The sequence below is a fragment of the Fistularia commersonii genome, chromosome 11, assembly GCF_037954325.1.
Source record: "Fistularia commersonii isolate RoL2024-O1a breed Wild chromosome 11, RoL_Fcom_v1.0, whole genome shotgun sequence".
NCBI classification, from domain to species: Eukaryota; Metazoa; Chordata; class Actinopteri; order Syngnathiformes; family Fistulariidae; genus Fistularia; species Fistularia commersonii.
In genome coordinates, this window is record NC_141294.1 from 2422498 (window position 1) to 2447212 (window position 24715).

The following is a 24715-nucleotide window of genomic DNA, read 5'->3' on the forward strand; positions in this document are numbered from 1 at the left end:
AAAACTGAAGACATCTTGGAAATGATGAAGCCTAGCTAATCAAGCAAGACCAGATAAAAGCACCTTATTCTACATCTGGTATTTACAGAGTAAAAGGTAAAGGAAAACCGTGCTTAAAGTTGAATAAAAAATGTAGGAATGTTGTCATGGTTAAAAAGAGCTGAAATGAAACACTGCTGTCGGTATGTGAATGTATTGCCGGACACTCGGTCCCGTCTGGGACGATTGTCAGGAATTCGAGGCGTAAATAAGAGACACAAAACTAAATAATTTCACAGTTTTTTTTCCTGAAATACCGCTTCACTATGTGCCCGTGAATCCGGAGTCTTTATTTTTACACAGCAAATCAAATTTTGCATAAACCAATAACCCGGTGTATCATGCAGAGCGGCTCAGACGCTCACACTGAGCCAGACGGCAGCTGCTACCGAACACACCGGTCTGAATGACAACTCACATTACTGCAGGTTTCCCGTAAAGGTCCCCTTCTTATCGGACTTCCAAACAAGAACACAAACGCCGTCTTTCACCCGACGGCTTGCTGAACGAGAAAGCAAACATTCAACGCTCGAGCCGCGAGTGTCGCCGTGAGGGCCGCGTAGCTATTTACCTGCTTACCTTCAGTACACTGTGTAGCATATAAACATTCCTGCAAATGTTGTTTCACTTCCGCTAGATACTGCCATGTTTGTTATTATAGCCGTCAAAATATCCAAATGATAAAAACCGAATCGTCGTTTCCAGTTATATCTCGACGAGACGAGGCGATTGTTCTTTTATCGAGCGTAAAAACGGCTGAAAATGTTTGAGTTCTCTGCTATAAACTGATGGGGTTTCCTGGGTTTTCTCTGTTTCTACTTGATTGATTGAGCTTGTTACCTTTTTTCATGGTGATGATCTGTCACTCGCTGAAAACACAGCTGACAGCAGAGGGAGGCTTTGTTTTTCATGGTCATCCATCAGGCCGGTAATTATTTACAAAGGCGGCTATTTTTAATTTGCACTAATGCACCGCGCAGTTCAATCAACCAAACAAAAGTTTTTTCTTGGCGTGCGTGTAGCTTTGCATTTTTTTTTTTTCTGTTTTTTTTTTAATCCCATATTTTTTGCTTTTTTTTTTTTTTTTTTTCCCCCTCCTTGTTTTTGTACCGGCTGTCTTTTATCGCCTCATTTTTGTTATAGTTAATAGTTTTGTCCTCTTGACAACACTTGTTGACTAGTCACAACTTCACTTAGATACAACCTAGATAAGAGTCCTTTTTTATTGTTGTTGACTTTCTTTCATGCAAGTGTCTGTTCTTGGTGTGGTCTGATAGCCTCAGCCTTAGTCAGCTAAGAATATTGACAAAATGAGAAAAGAATGGTGTAAAATTTGAAACCGCAGTAGCATAAAGATGTTAAAAAAAAAGTTTTTACACAGCAATCCTTTTTATTTCATGAATATGTTACACATAATAGCTCGTGCAATTTTTTTGCACCTCCCTAAATGTTTTTAAAATGGACCTTCAACTCTGTGAGTGGTATTTAGAATGTGTAATCTTTATTTTTAAAAACGGGTTCAGTTCTTTGAGCCGTGCCATAAGAGACCAGGTTAAAGTGTCCTTGAACAAGATACCGAATTCCCGTTTGCCTCTGAAACTGGAACTGCACAACTGGGGAAACTCTGGGGATGCTTTGGATAAAGATTCTTTTTAAGTCGTCGCTAAACGGTGATCGTCTGAGAGATGCGACGAAATTCAGATCTGCGGTTTTCGGCTTCGGAAGGCACGTTTGAAATAACGGACGACTCGATGCAACAACCTAGCATGAAAAGTTCGAATGATAAATAAACAAAAACGGCCGCGGCACTCATGACATATTGCTCTTTATACACTTAAATACTACTTACATATACCGTAGATTTCACAGAAAATATAAAAGGTGTATTAAATTTGGCCTTTATGTAAGAGAGCTTTTTTTGCAAAGCGCTACCATGCTACTTGTACCGTGCTACTCGATGGTACGGCTCAGAATTTCCAGTGAAAGTTATTTTAAGTACTTTCAGGAACGGGTGTTCAGACAAAGTTGGATTTTGGTTTTATAGTTAAGACAACAATGTTTGCTAAATGATTCCTAAAGCTGCTGATGTGTGATGCATAGCATATAGCTATTTCATTGAAGTGTATTTTATTCGTGTTAGTTCCTTTTTTTTAAATTTTACATTACATTTGGCAGACGCTTTTATCCAAAGCGATTTACAATAGAGGACATAAGGACTGTAAATAACACTTGCAAATACAAGATGCACAGGAAATATAAAGAACAGTAAGCTGGGGTTAGTTTTTTTTTTTTTTTGGACAAAGACGTACACAAACGTACACACACACACACACACACTGCATAGCCTAACTTGGTGCCTAACCTGATCTGGGGCAGCTCAAGCATCAGCACAGTAAATAGACATATAATTTGATTTCTAAGTGGGAAGATCGTTGTGATCTTGAAATATTAAAATAAAATTATATTTATTATTTTTCAACGCTCAAAATATACGTCACACTCGCGGAAGCCGGTACACCCGCCAAGACGCTGTTAATTTGTCGAGACTTTCAACTTAGGCAAAATATGAAAAAGCAATATATAAAACGGTACCTTTATTTTTGACGTTAAAAAGTGACCGCGGCTCCCAGTGTTTTCTTTTCCGTGGAAACCGGCTCCAAATGGTGTTAAAGGTCGCCGACCCCCGATATAGCGCATGTAATAAATGCACGCTATCAAAGCTACAGAAGTGAAGAACTGCAATTCAATGCATGGACAAGAAGTGAAAGAGGCACCAGTAGTTTATGTCAGCACATAATCAAAATATCATTTTAAACTTTAGGTCATCATATTTAATCGTGCTTTAATTTGAATAACAACCTTATAGATACTCTGCTTTATCAATTCAAGCAATTTTTTTTTTTTCTTAAATATCTTGGGAGAATTTGGTTGTTATTTTTTGCCAAATGCCAGTCGGGGAAATAACGCGGATAAATGTACCGCTTGTCTCGGCTTACAGTCAGAGAACTACAACGCATGTCGACGTGCAAACGTTCTATTCTTAAACGCTGACCTTGAAGATTGAAAAAGTAGGAGTTCGGGGCCGGGACAAGGGGAACACGTCACCCTGCTATGCTGCCAATGAAGGACAGGATCTGTTTGCACTTGAAACTGTCAAAACATTGTGTGTATGAAAGCAGCCAGGACAGATGGGATAAACAAATGAAGCCAATGTACAGTATGTTTGCGTCAATCTGTTGCTGGGTAAATCATTGCGCGTGATATATAAATAATCGGGACGCGTGTGTTCTCAATCGTTCCGAAAGATACAACAAATTGAGTGAAGTTCTCAGAGAACGTGAAGTTTTTGAGCGATTATCGGTCAAGTATTAGGAATAACTTTAAATAATGAGGACGGACATCAATGATCAGGACTTAGCTTATTAAAAGTCCACCCTGTCATGGATTCCTGATATGATTTCCTGTGGACTAATTGCTAAATAGATTCTCACCCCTAATATTTTGATTTGAATTTCTCCAAGCTAATTTGCGTAAGAAGTATAGGGAAAACATGTACATTCTTTAAGAGTGGGTTAGTAGGGCAAAGTGGATGACAATGGAACTGGGTCAGCCATGTGTTTTCTTATCCTCAGCTAGCCTCGTCTTACCCACCCCTTTCTGCACATAGACACACACACACATACGCATATTGTTAAGACTTCTAACAAAAAAATTCTTTTCATCATCACACACACACACACACACACATACAATAACCCCAACACACGCTAACTGTCCTCCAACCTGCTGTTAGGATGTTTTTGACCTTGGTGCCCTCGCAGTGTGGAGACAGTTCATCCTCTATTATTATCTCTGACATGCACATACATACACATGCAACCGTGCACACGCATGTAGATATAAACGTGGTCATGCATGGTGACATGTGCAAGCGCACACTTTTTACACTGTAAGCCTCATTTCTACACACACATACTGCATTTCACATTCCACATTAGCGCAGTAATGTTGCCCTGTTACAAAGCCCCTCACCCATCAAGAGTGCTTCAAAACAACTGATGAATGGTCACGCCACCAGGTTGAAGCCTCCATGGGTGGTCCTATCTGATCAACATGCTCCAACATGGGGCCCTTCGCCTCCTAAACCACGGAGTGGAAAATTTAATGGACACTCCAGACTGTCTTGGTATGGCCTTCCATGTGCTTTTGCATACGGACGCATTCGCAATTATATTGTACTATTTCTCAATAGCTCATTGATTGCGCTTATGCAAATAAGAGGGGAAATCAAGTCGCGCCGCTTTCTCAGGCTCAGCATTTCATTACAGGTTGTCATTTTTCTAATCTGTGTTCAAAATTGGTTTAGACTCCAGGATGACACCAAGCGCTTCCTTCCCACAAACAGTGACTTCATCAGGAATTGACAGGGAGACGGAGCGAGGAGTTGGACCACTAAAATGTTTCTGTCTAGACATGTCGTGATTTAAAGAGATAGCGCCGGGGCACGGCGAAGCGCCGCCACCTCTCTGCCCTGCATCTCGCGATATCGCTTTCATTCAATTTTTGGGTGAGCCAAGAGCATGCTGGAGGGAAACGTCTGCGTCCATACCGTCATAGTTACAGCACAAAACTAATCCAGCTCTTCATGGAGACGTTGTGTGACCCGGTTAGACTTGGGTGGAGCGGCTGCCCGATCCCACTTTAAGGTGCTCGTATCAAAAAATGTTATTTTTTGGCGCAGCCCAACGCTCGTCACCATATCTAAGTGCTGGAATCAGAATCGACCGGACACGCGGTACTTTTTTCCTTTTGCGGATTCAAACTAGCCTGCCCTCGCTGCTATCAAGAGGAGTGAACCGCTAAGCGTCTTTATTCCTTTTTTTGAATTATGCCATCATAGGCTAGCTTGTTTATTTTACATTTAAAACAAAACCTTCAAGAAAGCTACTAAAGACGGTCTTATCTTAGCTTTGGATTGCAGTTGTCGCACAGATAACTTTCAACAAAAAGGTTGTTCCGGGAAAAAAAAAAAGAAAAAAAAAATCTTAGCCTTTGAAATACAACTTTTTGACAACATTTTGTGCGCCGGAAGTTTCCGACGCCTCCGAATGCTCGATTCAATAAAAAAAGAACCCCATACGCACGTTGCGTTAAAGCCGAGCGTGACCTTGAATGTGACATAATGGTCTTTTTGATATTACAGAGGCGTTTGTTTCGGTCGCTGACGATCCTACATACGTGTTACATTCACTGCCGTGGCGCCAAACACTTAACCTCGTAGCTCTCAACAATCCCCTAATTCTACGCGCCCGGCTCAGCCCGAGATACGGGATACACCGCGCCTTTTACCGTGTGTGTTTGTGCATTTCGGTGCATTTGTCTAAGTGTGTATGTGATTATACAGTCCCTCAGAAAAGTATTTGTGCGACGCGAGTTGAGGCCACTCTTCTTTCCCTTTCATAGCGCGGCTCGGCTACGGGCTTATGTTTCACTCTGCAGGGAACGCACACACACAACCTTGCTGCCTGCACACATGCATGTGCAGCCTGCACACACACACACACACACACACACGTCTATCTTCATAGGAAAAGCAGTCATCCATTTCAGCTTCAACTTTGGCCCACATCCAGTGGTATGTCTGTATTCATGTATGTGTGAATGCCAGTGAGGGAGAGACCCAAGAAAGAGAAAGACAACCGGTTGGGGGGCGTTTGGATTTCCCTAGCATGCCATTCAGTGAGTTCAATGAGTTCACATGCATGAAACTAGTTTGCCTGCAAGGTGGCCTGATCTCTCTCTCCGTCCTGCTGCATGATGCAACACCACATGCGGCTCCGGGCATGTTTTCCGCCGCCATTTAGATGGAGGACGTGAGCGCGTCGTTCACAATTGGGTTTTTCTTGTATGGAAATGGACGTTGTTGAAACCTGCCCATTTATTGAAATCTCGAAACGGAAAGCAACTTCCGCCTGACAGCGTGTGTTTTGATTAATTTGATTATATGAAGATTTCCCAACCGTTCCAACCGTCGGTGTTCTATCTTTCTCACTTTCGAGCCGTGGTCTGAATCCATCGTTTATGAAACAGTATAAACCAGTATAAGTGTGGTATTTCTCTAATGATAAAGTAGGTCGATGAAAATATCGACTGTCGTAGAAAATTAGAATATTGTGATAAAGTTCTTTATCTTCTGTAGCGCAATTACAAAAACAAAAATGTTATACATTCTGGATTCATTACAAAACAACTGAAATATTGCAAGCCTTTTATTATTTTAATATTGCTGATTATGGCTTACATCTTAAGAAAACTCAAAAATACCATGAATATCATGAAAATGTCATTTTTGTGTTTTTTTAATTGCATCACAGAAGGTAAAGAACACAGTATTCTAATTTTCTGAGACCGTCCTGCACGCAGCTGATCCGAAAGACAATTGCTTTACCTTTTCACCTCCACAGAGTTCTTTCAAAAATGACATAAATTGCCTAAGAGTGTGTCTTGGGCAAGGAAGCAGCGTGATAGATATTTAATGCTCCTCCGTTGCGCGTGCACACATTACACCAAATTGCATCATTTCGCCCGTAACTGACACTGTGCTTTTCAATTCGTCCTCCAAGAGATCGGCATTTCGCGGCTCCTTTTTACCTTCCAATTTTTCAAGTGCATTCGAAACGGGACGAAATAATAATAATGCGAAATACCGCCGAGTCACATTTATTGTATCACTGCCAGACATTATGTCTTGCCGGATAATTTAAGAGGAATCTTGGCACTCGGGTGAATTCGAGGACTCCGACGGCTGCCAGAACTTCACTTGATTTAATTACCCGGTAAACTCTACTTCAGCCCTGACAGAAGAAATTTCCGGGCTGATTTATGGTGAAACCCCACAACACGCTCACCGGCGTGTGTGCACGCACACACATGCACACTTTGAAGAGGTGTCACCTTGATTGACGTATATTCTGTCTGTCTCTTTTTCTTTCATCTGCCTTCCGTCAGATCGGCCACGACTCGGAAAGCCTTCAAAGAAAACGAAAAGCTCCAGCCCCTCCTCCCACGCCCGCGGCCTCTGATGACACCTCCATTTCCGCCGCCCGCACTCCCGATAGCTGCGCAACGCAAACGCCGACGCCGACTGTCCGCGCAAAGACGGAACGGTCGGCCGCCCAAACGGCGAAAACAAACCCTAAGATAAAGGCGACCGGAGCCGCGTCGTCTAAAGCGGTCCCGAGCTCCCCGTGTCCGAGCAGCACCACCACCACCGACAGCCTAGCGGTGCAGGATTCCAGCTCCGAGGTCAGCCGAAGCCTCGGAGAATCTGACCTCGACTCAGATCAGACCCCGTCCCACTGCAGCACCCTCACCAGTAGCACGGCGAGCGGGTCGGCGCGGGCCCGGACAGAGTCAAAAAGCTTCGGCAGCAGAATGACGGATTCGGATAAAAGCGGCGGTTGCGCCGCCGACTCGAACCGAGAGGCGTCGTCGGCGAGCGCGTCCGGGTCGGAGACAGAGTCGGCCCTCAATGTGAAAGTGGAGGAAGTCGAAAACAACAGGCAGAGCACAATGGGTAAATATTTATTAAATGCTAAAAAGAACGTGACGCCAATGCACAAAACCATGAGGATTTATATGCATGAGTAAAAAAAAAAAAAAGACAGAAAAGAAAGGTTTTAAATGAATTCTCCATTCCAATGTGTTAACTTATCCACTGCGGATCACCTCAAGGTTTTTGACAGACCAGTGTAACAGGACCGGCGGCAACCAAAGACAGGCAGTGTGAAACAGATTTTGGACAAGCAATATGATGAAATTTTTCCTTTTTTTTTTTTTTTTTTTTTTTATTTATTTTTATAAATTACACAACACCGGTAAACGTTTAGTTTTTTTTTTTTTTTTTTTTTTTTGCATTGCGGTATTTGTTGTTTTGTGACAAAATACCTGACAGGCAGTGAGAAACAGATTTTGGACAAGCAATATGATGAAACTAATTTTTTTTTTTTTAGTTTACACAACATCGGAAAACCTTTTTAATTTTTTTTAAATTTTTTTACGCATTGCGGTATTTGTTGTTTTGTGACAAAATACCTGATAGGCAGTAAGAAACAGATTTTAGACAAGCAATACGATGGAACTAAATTTTTTCTTTTTTTTTTTTTTTTTTTAAATTACACATCAGAAAACGTTCAGATTTTTTTTTTTTTTTTTGCATTGCGGTATTTGTTGTTTTGTGACAAAATACCTGACAGGCAGTGAGAAACAGATTTCGGACAACCAATATGATGAAACTAATTTTTTTTTTTTTAGTTTACACAACATCGGAAAACCTTTTTAATTTTTTTTAAATTTTTTTACGCATTGCGGTATTTGTTGTTTTGTGACAAAATACCTGATAGGCAGTAAGAAACAGATTTTAGACAAGCAATACGATGGAACTAAATTTTTTCTTTTTTTTTTTTTTTTTTAAATTACACATCAGAAAACGTTTAGATTTTTTTTTTCTTTGCATTGCAGTATTTGTTGTTTTGTGACAAAAAACCTGACAGGCAGTGAGAAACAGATTTTGGACAAGCAATATGATGAAACTAATTTTTTTTTTTTAGATTACACAACATCGGAAAACATTTTTTATTTTTTTTAATTTTTTTATGCATTGCGGTATTTGTTGTTTTGTGACAAAATACCTGACAGGCAGTAAGAAACTGATTTTAGACAAGCAATACGATGGAACTAAATTTTTTCTTTTTTTTTTTTTTTTTTAAATTACACATCAGAAAACGTTCAGATTTTTTTTTTTTTTTTGCATTGCGGTATTTGTTGTTTTGTGACAAAATACCTGACAGGCAGTGAGAAACAGATTTCGGACAAGCAATATGATGAAACAAATTTTTTTTTTTTTAGATTACACAACATCGGAAAACCTTTTTAATTTTTTTTAAATTTTTTTACGCATTGCGGTATTTGTTGTTTGGTGACAAAATACCTGCAAATGTGCGCGGGTTTCGCTTCAAGTGCAGGAACCCGTTAAGCGAGTGTTCATCATATTTCATTAGACAATACAGTCCTTGTTTCTCGTCTGGACTTATCAACCCCTTCTCTTTTTTGCGTCTTTGTTTTTCTTCCTTATCCGTCTCTCGTTCTCTCTTTCTCGTATTCACGCAGGCGCTCACACATCGCCTCAAAGCTGGCAAGGAGATCCGTCACAGATTTAAACAGGATCTACTTGAACTTTAGCTGGCCTTGTATTGATCTTTATACAACACGGGCTTCTCTTTGTAGCAACGTGAGACTGCAACAGAGGGCTGTCATCCACGACAGAGGTAGAGATGATAGAGTTGTGGATCTTACAAAAAAAAAGGGGTGAGAGAGAAGGTGAGAGCATCGCGGAGTTCAGAGAAAGGAGCATGGGAAGGTTTAGGCGTCGGGATGACCGAGCGGCGCAGTCGAAACAAGGGAACCGGGGAAGTTCAAGGGGAGCAGGATGATGAACAGGGAGATGAAAGCAAGAGGAAGGATAAAGTATGAGGTGGTTAGCGCTTTAGACAAGATAGAACAGACCACATGAGGATCATTAATAAATGTATAGACCGAGCTTATTCTCTTTTTCTCCATCCCGACACTGCTGACGATGCAACTCTCTCGTCTTTTGCTTTTACGCTGTATTTTCAGCCTCCGCCGTCTCACGCTTCGCAATGCATCCGGCACGTGAACACGCTTAGTGTGCTTATAATGAAATTATCTTCCACATTTTGAAATCGACGGAAAATGCGCTTTTCATTATAGCCTCGCGACGAGGACTTTGCCGTACACGTATAATTTTCGGAGTAAATGAATACCTGCTATACAGGTTGGAGCCACGCAACTGCACCCTAAACATCCAGCATAGGGTGGTGCCTTCCTGCTTGTTTAGGCAGAGACAGAAATGCGCAATTTATAAGGTTTAACTGTGCTGTCATCAATCATTCCTTGTAAGACATCAGTTAGATTTCTGTGTGTGTGTGTGTGTGTGTGTGTGTGTGCTCATGTACGGCTTATGATAGCGCAGTTTATCATCTGAGCCCGGCTTGCTGTTTCAGTAGCTTCACATTGTAAAAAATAGAGTAAATAGATAACATAGTACATTGATGCTACCTGCTGACTAAGACATCACACAGTGATGTATGGCACGTCTTATAAGGGAAGTTAGATTCCCATATTTCTTGGGGGCTGTACGGCCAAAAACATGGACTTTTATTCCAACAACCCCAATATATTAAGAAGATTGATTTTGCTTTGTAAAGCGGTCGAGATTACGCATGACTTACCTCCTTTATACACTTACTTTTCATACTTAATCACACTTTTCCGTTTGTTAGGTTGTTTTTACGGAGACAACCACATTGAATTTAATTCACAAACTGAAACTTTGATTCAGAAAAACTCCAGTCTTCAAGATCTGATCTTTAGAATTTAAGAATTTTAGAAGCAGCAAGGTGAACGGACGTGAAAAGAAACTTATACCCAGAATATTGTGAATACAGGGCAGAGAAAACAACCTTATTGTGACGAACAAGCATTTCCAGAGAGTGTGTGTGTGTGTGTGTGAGATGTTTCCAGGACCAAGTAAAGATAAAGATCAAGATGATTACTTCTAAGTCTACGTTCGGTTTGATAAGAGACTATAGACAAGGCTTTTGTGTTACATTCCTCTTTCCCCACCTGACTGTCGCAACCTGCTTTGCATGCATGCTGTTTCTCCTCCAGGAGCCGCTGATCGATCTCAGCCACCCAACAAACCTCAACGTTCACGGCCCGAGTTTTTTTGTTCTTTTTTTTTTTTTTTTTTGAGACATTTGATTTCAGTCGCGCCGATAACAATTTGCTGTTTTTCCAACCGTCCTGTATCGGGTGCTTATATATTGCATTCTGTGTCCTCGCATGCTTTCCATCTCCCCATCAGTAACCGGTGCAGCTGAGTTGTCAAGCGGGTTCATGTAAGGTCAAGGTGCTTCATATCTATAAATGTCAACCTGTAATCCCGGTTATTTCTTTCGGGTCCGAAGGGTCAGGGCCGGGGTCAAGACCAATCAGCTGGAGTACCTTAGTGTTGCATTTATACAATCCATAAGGGTGTGTTTGATTTGAATGTAAGAACTTGGTGCTACTCCTGGTACGACTTGGAAGGTAAGGTTTTGATCATTTGGGAAGAAAAGATCGATTATTGTGGTCTTGGATCCAGCACAAGACTTATTTGACATTGTTTCTGATGCCTTATTTATATGTTGGAAATGTGGCATGAAGCAATGTTTGTGTAAATGATATTCATTGTGCAATGCCAACAGTGTTTTGAATGGGTTTTTTTATTCGCTCTTTTGGTGCGGTTGCTAATCCACGTTGACGTCTTGCTAAATTTCTGTCCGCGATGCTCGGTTTTTCATCGGATGTCGATTTCATTGCCATTCCTGCGATGTTGCGAATCATCCATAACGTGATTTCTTTTTTTTTTTTTTTTCCTTACACCCCGCCCCTGTCCCTTTATTTTTTCCAGTGTACTGCTGCGGTCCCTTGCGTCTGCGATCCAAAAACTCCTGAAGTCTTTCTCTGGCTTGACCCCACCTTCAACCACCACAGTCCTCTTTGCTTCTACATTCTTCTTCCTTCTGCTGGACTTTCCTCCCCCCTTATTAGAAGCTTGTATTTGTGCACGTAGTCTTATATCTGTCCCTCATTTTCACCTGTCCAGACCTGTCATTTAGTATCTCTGATTAATCTGATTACAAGATGACGGCTGGAAATACAGGTTTTAAAAGCACTCAGCCGTCATTATCGGCCGATCAGTCAATCCACACGGAGATGCGGCCTGGGTCACATTGTAAGATCACCTCATGTAAAGTCTGTTAAGTAGCTAGTCAAGGCAACAAACCCCTAAACTTTTCTTTTAACCAAAAAAAATAATAATCGCACTAAGGGTGCAGCAAATACTTTTAGTAGTTATTGCTTTTCCTGGAACGTGGCGGTTAAAAACTGCATAGCCGTAGTCTCTTTATCACCCTTTTATTTTGACTTGTCACGATGTTGTGTTTGCAGTATTTCACAGCTATCTGATAAAATTAACAAAACCAGTGCCCTGCTCTCCTTTTCAAAAAAAAAAAACCTCTGTCCCTCCATCAGTCTTCAAATGATGCACATGTGTTAAAACCGCATGGATTTCACATTTACACGCAAGCGTAATAACGCGAGGCACTTTGGTTCGACAAGATGTTACATGTAGACGCGTTAGTTGAGACAAAAGAACGGCTCTTTACTCCTGCTAATATTATTGACATATTTCCATGCATGAACGTGAGATCTGATCCCGAGTTGTCACACAGTGATTGGCTCAGTGTGAACTAATGTATGTATAAGTTTTCACGTCTGATCGATTCATTTTAATGCGAGGTTTAACGACTCCGAAGCAAAAGCTGCGGGATCCTTCCAGAAGGAAGCAATTGAGCCCGTCGACAACTCAAAACGACGCGCATAAAAACAAATATTGCTCACAATTACGATCCTTAACACACGCCTCGCATCTGTGTGTGTAAAGTGTGCGGCGACGATAGTTTTGCAAAAACATTTGATACGTCGGAGTTGTTATCGATTATGTTGGAAGTCTCAGCTGAGTTAAAAATGGACACGGAATGTGGTTAGAAGGCCGTATAGTAACGTATCAATTACAAAGTGATTGATGAGTGACGTATTGAGATGGAACTATGAAGCAAGGCCATGCGATATCTATCAGCCAATAGTTGGGCCACATGATATCTGCAGATCAATAGTTGGTCAGCATATGTTCTTTTCTGAAACCTGAGACGTGGATGCGTGCAGCTTTTTACTATAGAGACGAAATAGCCGGGTGATCCATCAATGACAAGTTTCTTTTTAGGGGTCGGGTGGTAACTCATGGGTTGTAAAGGCAACTGTCTCGAGTAAAGTTGTCCAGGAAGAAAATCTATCTTACATTAAACATCACAAGAGCCTGTAAGATTTCCAGTCATTATTTCTAAAGCTTATAATGGCGTGGATATTTCACTGATGTTTTATTTGCTGTTCTGTGTGAATGGGGAATATTTAATTTTCGGTTCAGACGGAAGCAGGAAGCAGGTTTATAGTGAAATCGTCTCACCTTAAATTCACCAGAAAATGTAATTTGTTTACAAATTTCGCTGCCGAGTTGTTAAAGTTGTAACAACATGACATTCATTTTTTTTTTTTCCTATTCTGCATGAATCCAACTTATGTGGTGTCTAGAATAGAATCGGTGAAATTACATCGAGTGAAATCGAATTTTACGTCGCAATTACCGTTCAATAAACAGAGAAGTATCTTTTATTGGGGATTGCGTGTGGACGGACACACACACTCGTCACAGTGTTGACACGCTTGGTTTGTTTGGTGGTGACCGCGGCATGCGTCTGATTATAGTTTTCTCTCGTTGTTTTTAACATGTGAAAATGGATGTGTGCATACTTTTGTTTGCATGTGTATAAATTATAACAGCGTTTGTGTATTTGTATTTCTATATCCACATAAATGCAGATGTGTGTGTGTGTGTGTGTGTGTGTGTGTCTGTGCACCATTTATGATTCCAACTGGCATGACTAAGCTTTTGCTGGGAAGGAGCTGGGTGGACAGCCCTGTGAGTCATCACCACATCTTCTGGAACTGACTGTTCTCTCTACACCATTAGGCGCAGGCCCAAAGCTGCACACACACACACACACACACACACACACACATGAAACTTATAGGCGCACAATGCATGCACACACTTATTGACTCCTGCTATGAAAAAATAAAGTTGCTCCCTGTTAAAGTCAATTTAAATAATGCCCTTACGCGTCGTCGGAAACGACGCACGCTGGCCAGGCGCCCGAAAACCTAACAAATGGTACATTTTTCTCTTGGCCTGGAGTTCAGTGAGATCGGCGACAGACTAAATAAGTTCTCCAAAAACCAACAAATTGACCAGAGCATGACTGCAGCAAAGAGAGATGAGAGAGAGTATGAAGCAATACTATCTTCCACTGCACCCTAAAACAGTACTGTAAAAATCTAATTAAAAGGGTTTGTTTACTGTAAGTCCACCCACACATCATTAAAGTTGTTTTATCAAGCCACACGTGGTTGTACTCAAGGCTTATGTTTGTATATTTGGCTTGTGTTTTCTGGTTTGTGTGTTTGTGGTGTCAGGATGAATGTTGAAACTAACATAAATACTTCCCCTGTTTTCGCTCTCTTCTTCCATCTCTTGCTTTCCATGTCCAATCTGCATCTTGTATTTCTTTTTTCAATCGTGTTGTTTTTCTCGGTGGTATCCCGGCTGTCAAAAACCCTTTTCAAGATTTGTGAAGTCGGGAAAATGCATTCATAATAAGTCCGCATATCACTGCACGCCCACTCACACTACCGACTTGGCGTTTTCACTTTGATATTTGATCGTGAGTTTGACTCGCAGGCCTCTTTGATACCCACGGTTAAACCTTAGTTCTTAATCATCATTAAAATGTGCTTGGATTGAAATTGATTTTTTTTTTTTTTTTTTTACTAACGGCGACTTACTTTTTTCACGAAAAAGTCAAAACGCGAACTTTTTCGATCACGATATCTGTCCGTCCTCCCCCCAGCCTGGCTCCGCTCCGACCGGAGCTCTGCAGCCAAAGGCCGGACGCAAGAAACCGGACAAGTCGAGGAGACGGCGTCCCTGGGCAGCAGCAGCAGCAGCAGCAGCGCCGGCAGCAGCCTGCCGGACCAAGGTTATGGCGCTTCCGAGGGCACGGCAGAGGGTGACGACTCCGGCGTGGTTAGCTCGCCATCTGTCACCCAACCCACATCTCCGGACGCGGGGTCGTTTCTGGAAAGCGGCGGCAGAGACGGCGGCGTCGGACTGCCGGAACCGACACCGGACAGCTCCAGTGAGAGCGATGAGGGATGTTCCAGCTGGGGATCGAAACACAGGTAGAGAGAAAGAAGACAACGGCGGGAAAAAAAAAAAAAGGAAGTTTGCAAAGCGGTGACATGTTCTTCCAATGTGTCTTAATATTACTTTTATTAATGATTATCAAACTCATTTTCAAACTCATTTTCACATCATGGTTGCTCTCAATGGGCCACATGGAACGGTAATAGTATATAAGTAACCAAATGTAATGCAAAATAAATGGAACTACCCCTTAATGTTAAATAACTCCAAAATGTTACATATACAAATGCACATGTAACATTTTGGGGTTTAATTCTTGGACAATTTGTAGTTTTTCTGGAAGGCTAACTTTAGCATGCTCCGCTCCGTGTTTGGTGTTAGGCGACATCATAACGCAAAAGACATACCGGTTTTTCTCCTTGAAGCACAAACATGTATTTCCCCTCCCGTCTTTCTTGAAACCGCCTTCCATCTGCGTCAACTTTTCTTTTCCTGGACATTTAGGGACTGTTTTTATTTCTCAACTCCACTTGTTGCAAATAGCGTCAATGTGGATCCACTGCGATCTAACGTGGCGGGATGCAGTCACTTTGTGGGTAAAATGATCGACATGAATTGTGGGAAATGTAGTTTATGGTCAATGCAGGTGTTTGACTTATTCATTTTAAGACAATCGCACCTTTTAAGACGTTCTCGCCGGCCGCATAAAACGACGTGGCGGTCCACGTTTGGCCCGCGAGCCTTGAGTTGGACTCATGCGCTTTAGACAATATGCATACGCACAATTCTATATCTTTTTTCATATAATTTATCTGGCTTTTCGCTTGTTCGTTTTGTTGTCCATTTCTCATCCTATTCCGATTCATCCCATTCTCATCACCTCTGACTTTCATCCACGTACAGTATGTGGATCGTATACGCATGAAGCTTTGAACGTCTGATCAGATTTCCCACTATTTATACACCTGAAGAGGGAACCCTTGCTTTTTCAGCTGCATTTAGGAGCCCCTGCAGTGTTGTCTATGCCTGTAGTAAAAAAGTAATATAAAGCACTTCCCACCATGTGTTATGTCTGAGCTGTAGCCAAAGTTTGCACACACAACCCTTGGTGCAGCACTTTTATAGTTATGGTTCTAGGCCCACATTCAAAGTTCTTTGTGGAAAATGAATGTTGCCCCGGATCACTCTTTGCTTTTTGAGTTGCTGTGAAATGGGTATGGTAATGTGCCCGGACGAGGGATGCTGGATCGACCATCTTACCCGGTCACTTTATGAATCCAAGGCCTGGCCTGCTCGTGCTGGCTCTTGAGGATTCCAAGAAAACACTATAAAATATGTTTTCTCTCCCGTTTTTTGAAGAAATAAGGGACAGTCCAAGACTCGTAGAGGACAAATTTGTATTTGGTTTGGCCCTCTTGATCCAGTTTGTTACAGTGGACACACCAGAAACACACAAAGCAGGAGAAGTTTTAAGAGCAATGTATTTATAGTTGGATAGTTTAAAATAATAAACACTTAAAAAATATTGAAATAACATTCAGGTCTCACACGTGAATTTTAGTTTCCACTTACGACCCTCTTGATGTGGAGCAGTGTATTAACAAGAATGGCGCTGGATAGAACGCGGGCATCGAATGGGTGACTCATAGCAGCTGCCTGGTGTTGTTAAAAAAATCATAGGGTGTTTTTTTTTTTTTTTTTTTTCTTTTTAGATTATGGCTGACCCCGTGCTCTCGTCTCTTTTTGCACCGGGGGATCTGCGAGTGTGTGTTTTTCCTATGTGTTTGGTACGGCGTTTTACGCACATTTTTATGGTCTATTCCTAGAAACATCAGGCCGCAAGCAAAGGCGGAACGGTTCAAGAACAACAATGAGGACAAGCCAGAGTTCACAGCTCAGCTCCATCAGACTTTGGCAAAATTGGACTCGGACCTCGCAGGTACGGAAGCCACCGTCGCGCTTTACTTCTTTACTTCTAATTGTTCAATGCACCTCGGTCAGTCTATGATTTAATGGTGGATTGAAATGTTTATTACCATTACCGACCTGCCGCAGCACATGATGTTCGGTATGTTTCTTATCACGGTGCGGTGTGCAGCACAGTACTTGTATGCCTGAGCAGTTCTGTCAGTCAACAACTGAATATAAAGAAGCTATTACTGAACTCCACATTTGCTTCTTCTATATTTACAACCATAAAGTCATATGATGGTACACATTAATTGTATTCTGTTCTCTATTTGAATCCAATTTCGCATTGAAAGTCTCAAAAAAAGGAATGTCCTATGCTAACGCAGACTTTACTGAGGTGCCGGTGTCTTTAGTGGACTTGGACGTGCCGGTCACAGCGATAGATGAAGTACTGGAGTACAATGGAGCCGATGGAAAATACGGGGAAAAATTACTCACCGGGACGGAGACGTCACGCAGCAAAGGTAGGATGAGCGGTCTTGCTAGATAAAGCAAATCTCCGAGACCCTCGGAGCTTCGTGCTTTTGTTCTTCTGCTCTCGTTTTTTGCTCCTCTGTTGTAGCTCAGCGGCCTCGATACTTCGCATCTACAAAAGACTGTTATTGTAGCGTTAATTCAATTTTTCCAACCCTATCTCATCGCAGGTCCAAAAAACGCCACAGACCTGCAGAACAGAAATAACAATGCCCGCACAGTAGCTAATAGTAAAAAAAGCAGGAGCGCAAACGGCCAGTTGTCCAAACCGGAACAGCAGAGGGTTTCGCAGGAGATAAAGACCCTGAATGATAAAACGGCGGAAAAGATACTTGTGACAGGACTTGAAAAGACAACTCTTCCAAATGCTAGCAGTGTGAAAGAGGACAAGTCCGTCAAATCCAGTGTAAAGGCACAGAAACACAAAACCTCTCAAGATAAGCCTGATAGCACGAAGAGGAAAGAGGAAAACAAACACGTTACGGTACCAGCTGGTCAAACTTCCCACTCAAAAGAAAGCGAGGCGACGCAAAATGTTTACCGAATGAACGCCAGCTCAAACGCGTCCCGCAGTAAAATCACCCAGAATCACACGTCACGTTTTGGTACGAAAACGTTCACCGTGGTCCCTCCCAAGCCCTCCGCGACGCCGGCTGCTACGGGACAGGCCTCCGACCCGGGGACCGCCGGCGCCCTTAAGATTGACGAGCAAGGAAATATCATGAAAGCGGGCGGCGAACTCGGCGGTCCGGCGGAGTCCGACCTAAAATGCACCGATTCTCACGTGTTCGGAAAAGCCAAAGCTTTTTGGAGTTCGAGCGAGAGGCGAGAAAGCGCCGCACCGCCTGGCAAAGGCGTGGCCGACAAGGGGATCGAGAGCAGGGGGGACCGGAGGGGTTCCTCTGGGACCGGGGCAGGGACGGCGTCCAACAAAGGTGACGTGAAAACACCCGGATCAGTGAATGGTTCTGCAGAAAGAGCCCCGGCTGAAGAGAGGACTAAAAAAGGAGTTCAAGATCCGGTAAAAGATGTCAAATTGGCAAAAGCGGGTGAGGTTGATTCGGAGGGCAAAATATCTGCGTCCAGAAATGTTCAGCAGCCAAGTGATAGAGCCGCTGTCTCGTTGCCACTTTCTCAAGATACAAACAAAGACCTGCCTTTCTTTAAGCCGTCCAGAAGAACCTCCAGTCAGTATGTGGCATCTGCCATCAATAAATATACCCCGAATATCTCATCCAAAGCCAGCTCTGTTCCTCACGACCCCGAGCCCTCCGCCTCTTTAAAAACACAGAGCGCCGGCTTCCAGAGATCATCTCAGACCGTACTGGTGAATCCACGTAAATCCCGCTCATCGTCCGATAAGAAGGAGAATGGATTTGAATCCCCGAACCCCGCGGGCTGCGATAGCTCTCAGAGCTATCCTGACAATATGTCGAAAAGCCAGAGAGACACTGGAACAGCGAGAGAGGCCAATGGCGGTTTTGGACATTGTGTCGAAACAACCAAAGATAGCTCTAATATGCCAGCGACGGCGACGGACAATAATAAACCCTTTCGGTTTAGTGGCCGCGCCCAAAACAACATAACGACCACGGATGAAAGAGGCAATAAATGTATTCGGGGCGACACTTCGTTTCCATCATCTGCCAAATCTTCCACTGCATCCAAGGGTCGGGAAAGTGTAAGTAAAACAGTGTACAAAGATAATTAGCGACAAACTCTTATAGCTCTTAAACACACTTTGCTTGTCTTCAGAACGCGAGAGACGCGATCAAGGCGTCCACAGCACCCGATGAGAAGCTGGAGCCTGCGCCGAATATGTCCGACTCAGGCATCGTCCCCGGGCCTCCGCCGGCGACGGTATTCGGGCCGGTTAAAAAATTCAAACCGGTGATATGTAGATCCGTTGAGAAAGAGACGTCTCTGCACAGCAACCTGATGGAGGCCATCCAGACAGGCGGCGGCAGGGAGAGGCTCAAGAAGGTACCATCAAGTTACCATCGTTTGTCACTTCGTGAACTCTTTTGTGGGCGAGGAAAATGATTTCGATTTTGTTCCTCTAATTTTTGTTATTAGACGTCCGCTTCGAGTGCCAGCGGCACGAAGAAAGCCTCCGTCCTTGCGGAGGAGAATGAAAAGACCGCTCTTCTCGCTGCCATCAGAGCCCAGGGCAACTTCGGACGGCTCAGAAAGGTATGAAAACGTCGTCGCGCTCGGTAAGAATCTTCGTTTCAAGTTGAGGAGTGTGATAAACACCCTTTTGCAATACAGCAATCTATGCGCAAAGAGGTGTTAAGCTGTTAGAAATATGCATAATTGTGTGAATTGTATGTGTCTGTGTGCATAGCTTATCATTTTTGTCCTCTCGGTTTTATTCCCTACAGACCAAATCTGAGGCTGCCGCCGAACTTGAAAAGTTCAGAAAAGTCGTGTCTAAGGAGAAGAAACACGGGGAGGACTCTCCGTCCTCTTTCTCTCCTCCCTCCGTGACCCATATATCTTCCGTGTCTAATCGAGAAACACCAGCGCCTCTGGTTGCACCTCCACCTCCTCCGCCTTTACTGCCCCAGGTGGCAACAGCTGTTGCAAAACCGAGCGGCAACGCATCAACGAACCCGGCCCTGGCCAGGGAGGCTTTGCTGGAGGCCATCCGCTCTGGATCGGCCGCGGAGAAGCTAAAAAAGGTAGAAAATCGGGAAGGTAGGATGATATTAAGAAGCGAAAGTCATTACAGAACTTTTAGTTTTGCAGGTCTGCGGTTGCGCCACGCGAGTGATAGTTTACCATCACACGCGTCTCGTCGGATCAAATGACAGGAACCGGCGCTTTATTTCTCCGTCTCGTCTGTTCTGTCTGTAGAGCAAGGACATACATTCGGTCTGGAGGGGAAAAAAAAATAAAACAAAAAAGGTGGCCTGACGAAATTGAACATTTGCATTAGCGCGGCGAGTAAAATGGGTTTAAAGCACAAAGCTGAATAATTCCCCCCCCCAGAGAGGCTGCTTATCAGAGAGGCAAGGGGGGGAAACAAAGACACCGAGGAGATAAAGCCAAGAAAGTGAGAGACGGTCATAGACAAAAAAAAAAAAAAACATATGATTCGAACGGGTCGTCCTTGTTGTATCCAAATCTTTGGTCTGGTCTTCTATTATAGACAGAACAAAGTTCTGTGGAGGTGCGGCAGCTGGGACGCTGGATATGAATTGCAGATTGTAAAGAATACAAATATTCATAGGACATCCACATTGTGCTTTTGTAGAGACTTTTTTTTTTTTTACGGCGACAGAGTTCACCTTCAGGACAGCAGCTGCTGCCGAGCTGCGAAACCCGGGACGCTCATTTGCATTGTTTCTCTTCGCAAGTCAAACGACTTAATATCATTAGAATAATGGGAGTTTGGAGTTCTGTCGCTGCCAAAATGCATAAACACAAACATGTTGTGATTTGTCTGTTGGAACCAGGTCGCCGTGCCCGCAAAGACAATCCGAGTCAATGGCAGACTTGGAACAATCCGAGCGACGACCACGACACTCCAGCAGCAATGAAAGTGGCAGCGACCGCAACGAGGGACGATATATCAAATTTAGTTATTGTTTTGTTTTTTTTTTTCTTTCTTTCTTTTCCTCCCGCTGACATCTGTGTGATTGAATGGAGTCTCATTTTGACTTAATGCGAGTTGAACATTTGATTGGGCGGGAAAAGATTTCCTCTCTACTAAGTGGATTAAAAGAAAACGTGTTTTTTGCTCTTACTTCCAATCTGGGGGCTTATGATTTCGTAATGCAGATTTTTAAAGGAACAAAAAAGCAAAAGGAGGCAGTTGTTTTTAACTCATATTCGCTTTTTCCAGGGGGCATCCTCGCCTCGGAGGAATGTAGCTGCTCCGTCTCCACCGTCTCTCCGTAGCAATGTCAAAGGTGGATTGCAGTTTGTTTTAATTGTAAAACCAGCTCCTACGGTCGTCTTGTTAAGAGTAAGAGCTTCTTCCTGGAAAAGTTATGTCCATTTTAGAACAATTGCTGCTTTATAGCAAACCTCGCCACATGTACTTGAACATTAGTAGTTTTAACTGGAACGTTGCACAAAATGTGTGCCAATGAAAACAGTATGTGTCACATTTAAATGTTTTATGCTATTTCCATATCATATTCGTTTGTTCTTATCGCTTAAAACAAAACAAGACCGTTTTTTACCAGTTAAGATACAGATGCCTTATACTGTTAAGTCAGTGTTATGTATATGATGTTTTATATAAGGATGTTTTTGAGGTGCAATAAGTTGGAGCTGATGATATTTACAGATTTTAAATTCAATATTTGTTTAGCAAAGAGAAAAAAAAAACAACATAAACCATAAGAAGTAACAAATACAGCTATTCTTATTAACAGAGTGTACTTTTGTACTTGATTTTGATTTATAATGACTACTTCCTCTCTACTCAGCTAAGTTGGGGAGGAACTGATTAGTGCCTGTTTGCTCAGCAAGCTCCTCTCTTGGTCTCAGACTTTGTGCTGCTCTTTAGATTCTAATGAAATACCTTTTCATAAACAGCACTTTGCAAAGGAAAAAAAAAAAATGAAACGCAATATGACAAAGAGGCCCGTGAATTTTGACATGACATAATCAAAACGTGGAAATATTCAAAGTAGCGTAAAGCAGTAGCATAATGGAAACGGGATCGGCCGCGATGAGCAAAGAGATTAGTTTCACCGTTTCTCTCTCCGGTAAGTTTTCTCTGACTGACCGATCGACTGGGAGAGCGAAGCCCTGCAATTAACTTTTTTTTTTTTTTTTTTTTTTTTTGAGTGAAATGCTGAAAAATAGAACTTTTCAGAGCATCCTTATTCAGGGGAACATGCGAGCTGCGGGTGAATGCAAAAAGGGAACTGGATTTCTTTGTCGAGAAAAGTTTTAATTTATGCTCGGCTTTTTGAAACTTAATGTTATCTCACGAGGCTTCCTCGCTTCCTCTGTCTTTTCTGCTAAACTGTTCGGTTCTCACCACATAGCCTGCAGGTCTTTGTACCAGTGTACATTTGTAAAACTGAAAAGAGATCATCACAGTGACTGACTGGATTTGAATATTTGTAAGAAATTTTATAAAAAAAAAAAAAAAAATTGTCCCGAAGGCTTCAGCTATTTTCTCTACTTATTATTTTTTTTTTTTTTGGATTCAATAAATAAAATTTGTAATCAAGAAAGCGCCGACGCGTCTTTTCAATGAATTTATGCAAAAATGTTGCTCAAAATACTATGTGGAGTGTGTAGAATTCAGCAGATGGTGAAAGTAGCTTACTAGAAAGCATCACTGCTATGTGCATGTGCCATTCCCAGCAGCGGGGATGCGTTAAACTGTGGTCATCCTGCTGTCCTTGTGAAATATAGTCTTAACTTCTTTCTCTCACTGTCCCACCACAGATGAGCTACTATTCCTGGCAGCAGCTCACGGCCCTTACTCATCACTATGTGGTTTCGCTAAATGACTCCCACCGAACTTGAACCTGCGTCTGCTGATTCCTGACACTCGAGTCATCGTATCGCTGTCGCACCGCTTTCCCCAGATTCTCTCGCGGATTCCGATATTAACGTCGGTTGTCGAATGACATTGGAAAAATCGAGGCGCGGACGTGATGCGGATCGAAATGAAAAGCTAAAAGTATGCAGTTTACACACCGGTGAAATATTATTTCTGTTTAATTTTGATTTTCAAGCTTGCCTACCTTTTTCAACTTTCCATTTTCCGCGCCCACCCTTAACAAGTCTTTATTTTTTCTGTTCCAATGACTCTGCACTTTCAAAGGTGAGCCCACATAAATGTATCTCGCCGTTAAAACTGTAGCCATTTTACAGACTAGAGAAGGGTGATGTAGGGTAACTTCTAACGGTGGAATAAGTCAGAGAGTGCAGAGGGTGATGTTGGCTGCATTGAACAGGGACCATAAATTCAGTAAAGCAGTAAATTCCTGCAGGACCACAAGCTCTTTTGTGGGACAAAATTCATGCTCACTCTACAACCATCTACAAATCTGAAGGGTGTGTTTGGGTCCCAAACCATTTTAACCAACGCAAACAACCTCTAAATCAAGAATTACCAGATGAATGCGCCACATAACATAACAGAAATTAATTTCGCGTTGGCCTCGGTTCAATCCGCGCCGACCGTACGGATCTGTTTTTATTTATTCCCGTTAAAGTTTCTCATTTTATTATATGAGCTTTCACAACCGAGATCCCGCGCTCGTTTTAATATCGGTCAAAGCTGGCACTCTATGCTGAATATCGTTTGATAGAACTTTTTTTTTTTTTTTTTTTTTTGTCGCAGGATAGGCGTCCTTTTCTGAATCGAGAGACAAATAACAAGCGGTGGAAACATTTTGAAATGTATTCGGCGAATTGTGCTCAGAGAACATCTATCCACGGGCCCATTCACCATGTGCCTCCGCTCACATTACACATCTTTGTTAGTCTTGACTGCTAGACGCATGAGTGTTGGGCAGAGTGACAACGACAGACAGCAGGGGATTGTATTTACTTTGTTTTCTGGTGTTGAGTGGTCTACTATGTATCTGATCAATCAATTTGAACAAAAGGCTTGTGTGATGCTGAATGTCTGATGAGGTGTTTAGTTTATTTCTCAGTGCCAGTTTCTGAGGAGGAATGTTTTTGTTCCGCGGCGACACCCAGATTATGAGTGACATGATACGTGTCAGAATGGAAGTATTTATGTGCTCGCCTGTCTTTGTGTATGTATGTAATCGGGTGTGTTAAAGCTCCGAGGGGGCTTAATGCCAGCCCCCCGCTGTCCCCATCCAGACACATACACAAGCAAATCAGGACCGACGACCTTTTAAACTCCGGATTCCCATGGTGCGTTCCCATTTAAGTTTATCCAGGTCTCACAGGCCTTACAGAAGATGAATATAACGCAGAATTCCCCCGGTGGCACCTTACTTTGTGACAATGTTGTGGGTCGAATTCATGTCCTTGTCTTCGAGGCCTGTCGCTCTGTCCCGATGTTATTAATAACAGAGCATTCAGAATAGTAACCAACTTAAGTTGCATCCACGCAAGAGCCGAGCGTAAACATCTTGATGTTTTTCTCAGTCATATAAACACCAGAAGGTATTATGCAGTTTGCTTACGCGGCTCAGAGGGATTAAGTCAAAACAGAGCTGGTAAGGTAACTCTGGAGCAGTGAGATTTGACCCCTAGTTGTGCAATGCACATAACTCACCGATGCTACTGATGTTTATGTTCTCAGACCCTGTGCTTGTCAGGGGACTGACT

The 24715-nt window shown here is 42.6% G+C and overlaps 1 protein-coding gene across 7 annotated transcripts in view; it reads left to right on the plus strand.

Moving 5' to 3' along the window:
- Nucleotides 1-22629, plus strand: part of cobl (cordon-bleu WH2 repeat protein) — a 50370-nt gene extending 27741 nt beyond the window's left edge. For 5 of the 7 annotated variants that reach the window (XM_086156042.1, XM_086156047.1, XM_086156044.1 and 2 more), the window contains 9 exons: nucleotides 7048-7615; nucleotides 14688-15018; nucleotides 16810-16922; nucleotides 17281-17418; nucleotides 17599-19109; nucleotides 19184-19411; nucleotides 19505-19621; nucleotides 19813-20128; nucleotides 20890-22629. In XM_086156042.1, the coding sequence (XP_086012168.1) occupies nucleotides 7048-7615; nucleotides 14688-15018; nucleotides 16810-16922; nucleotides 17281-17418; nucleotides 17599-19109; nucleotides 19184-19411; nucleotides 19505-19621; nucleotides 19813-20128; nucleotides 20890-21098 (3531 nt within the window). In that variant the 3' untranslated portion in view covers nucleotides 21099-22629. The remainder of the gene's footprint in view (nucleotides 1-7047; nucleotides 7616-14687; nucleotides 15019-16809; nucleotides 16923-17280; nucleotides 17419-17598; nucleotides 19110-19183; nucleotides 19412-19504; nucleotides 19622-19812; nucleotides 20129-20889) is intronic. The other 2 variants (XM_086156048.1, XM_086156043.1) reach the window with 2 other exon arrangements.
- Nucleotides 22630-24715: the final 2086 nt, after the last annotated feature.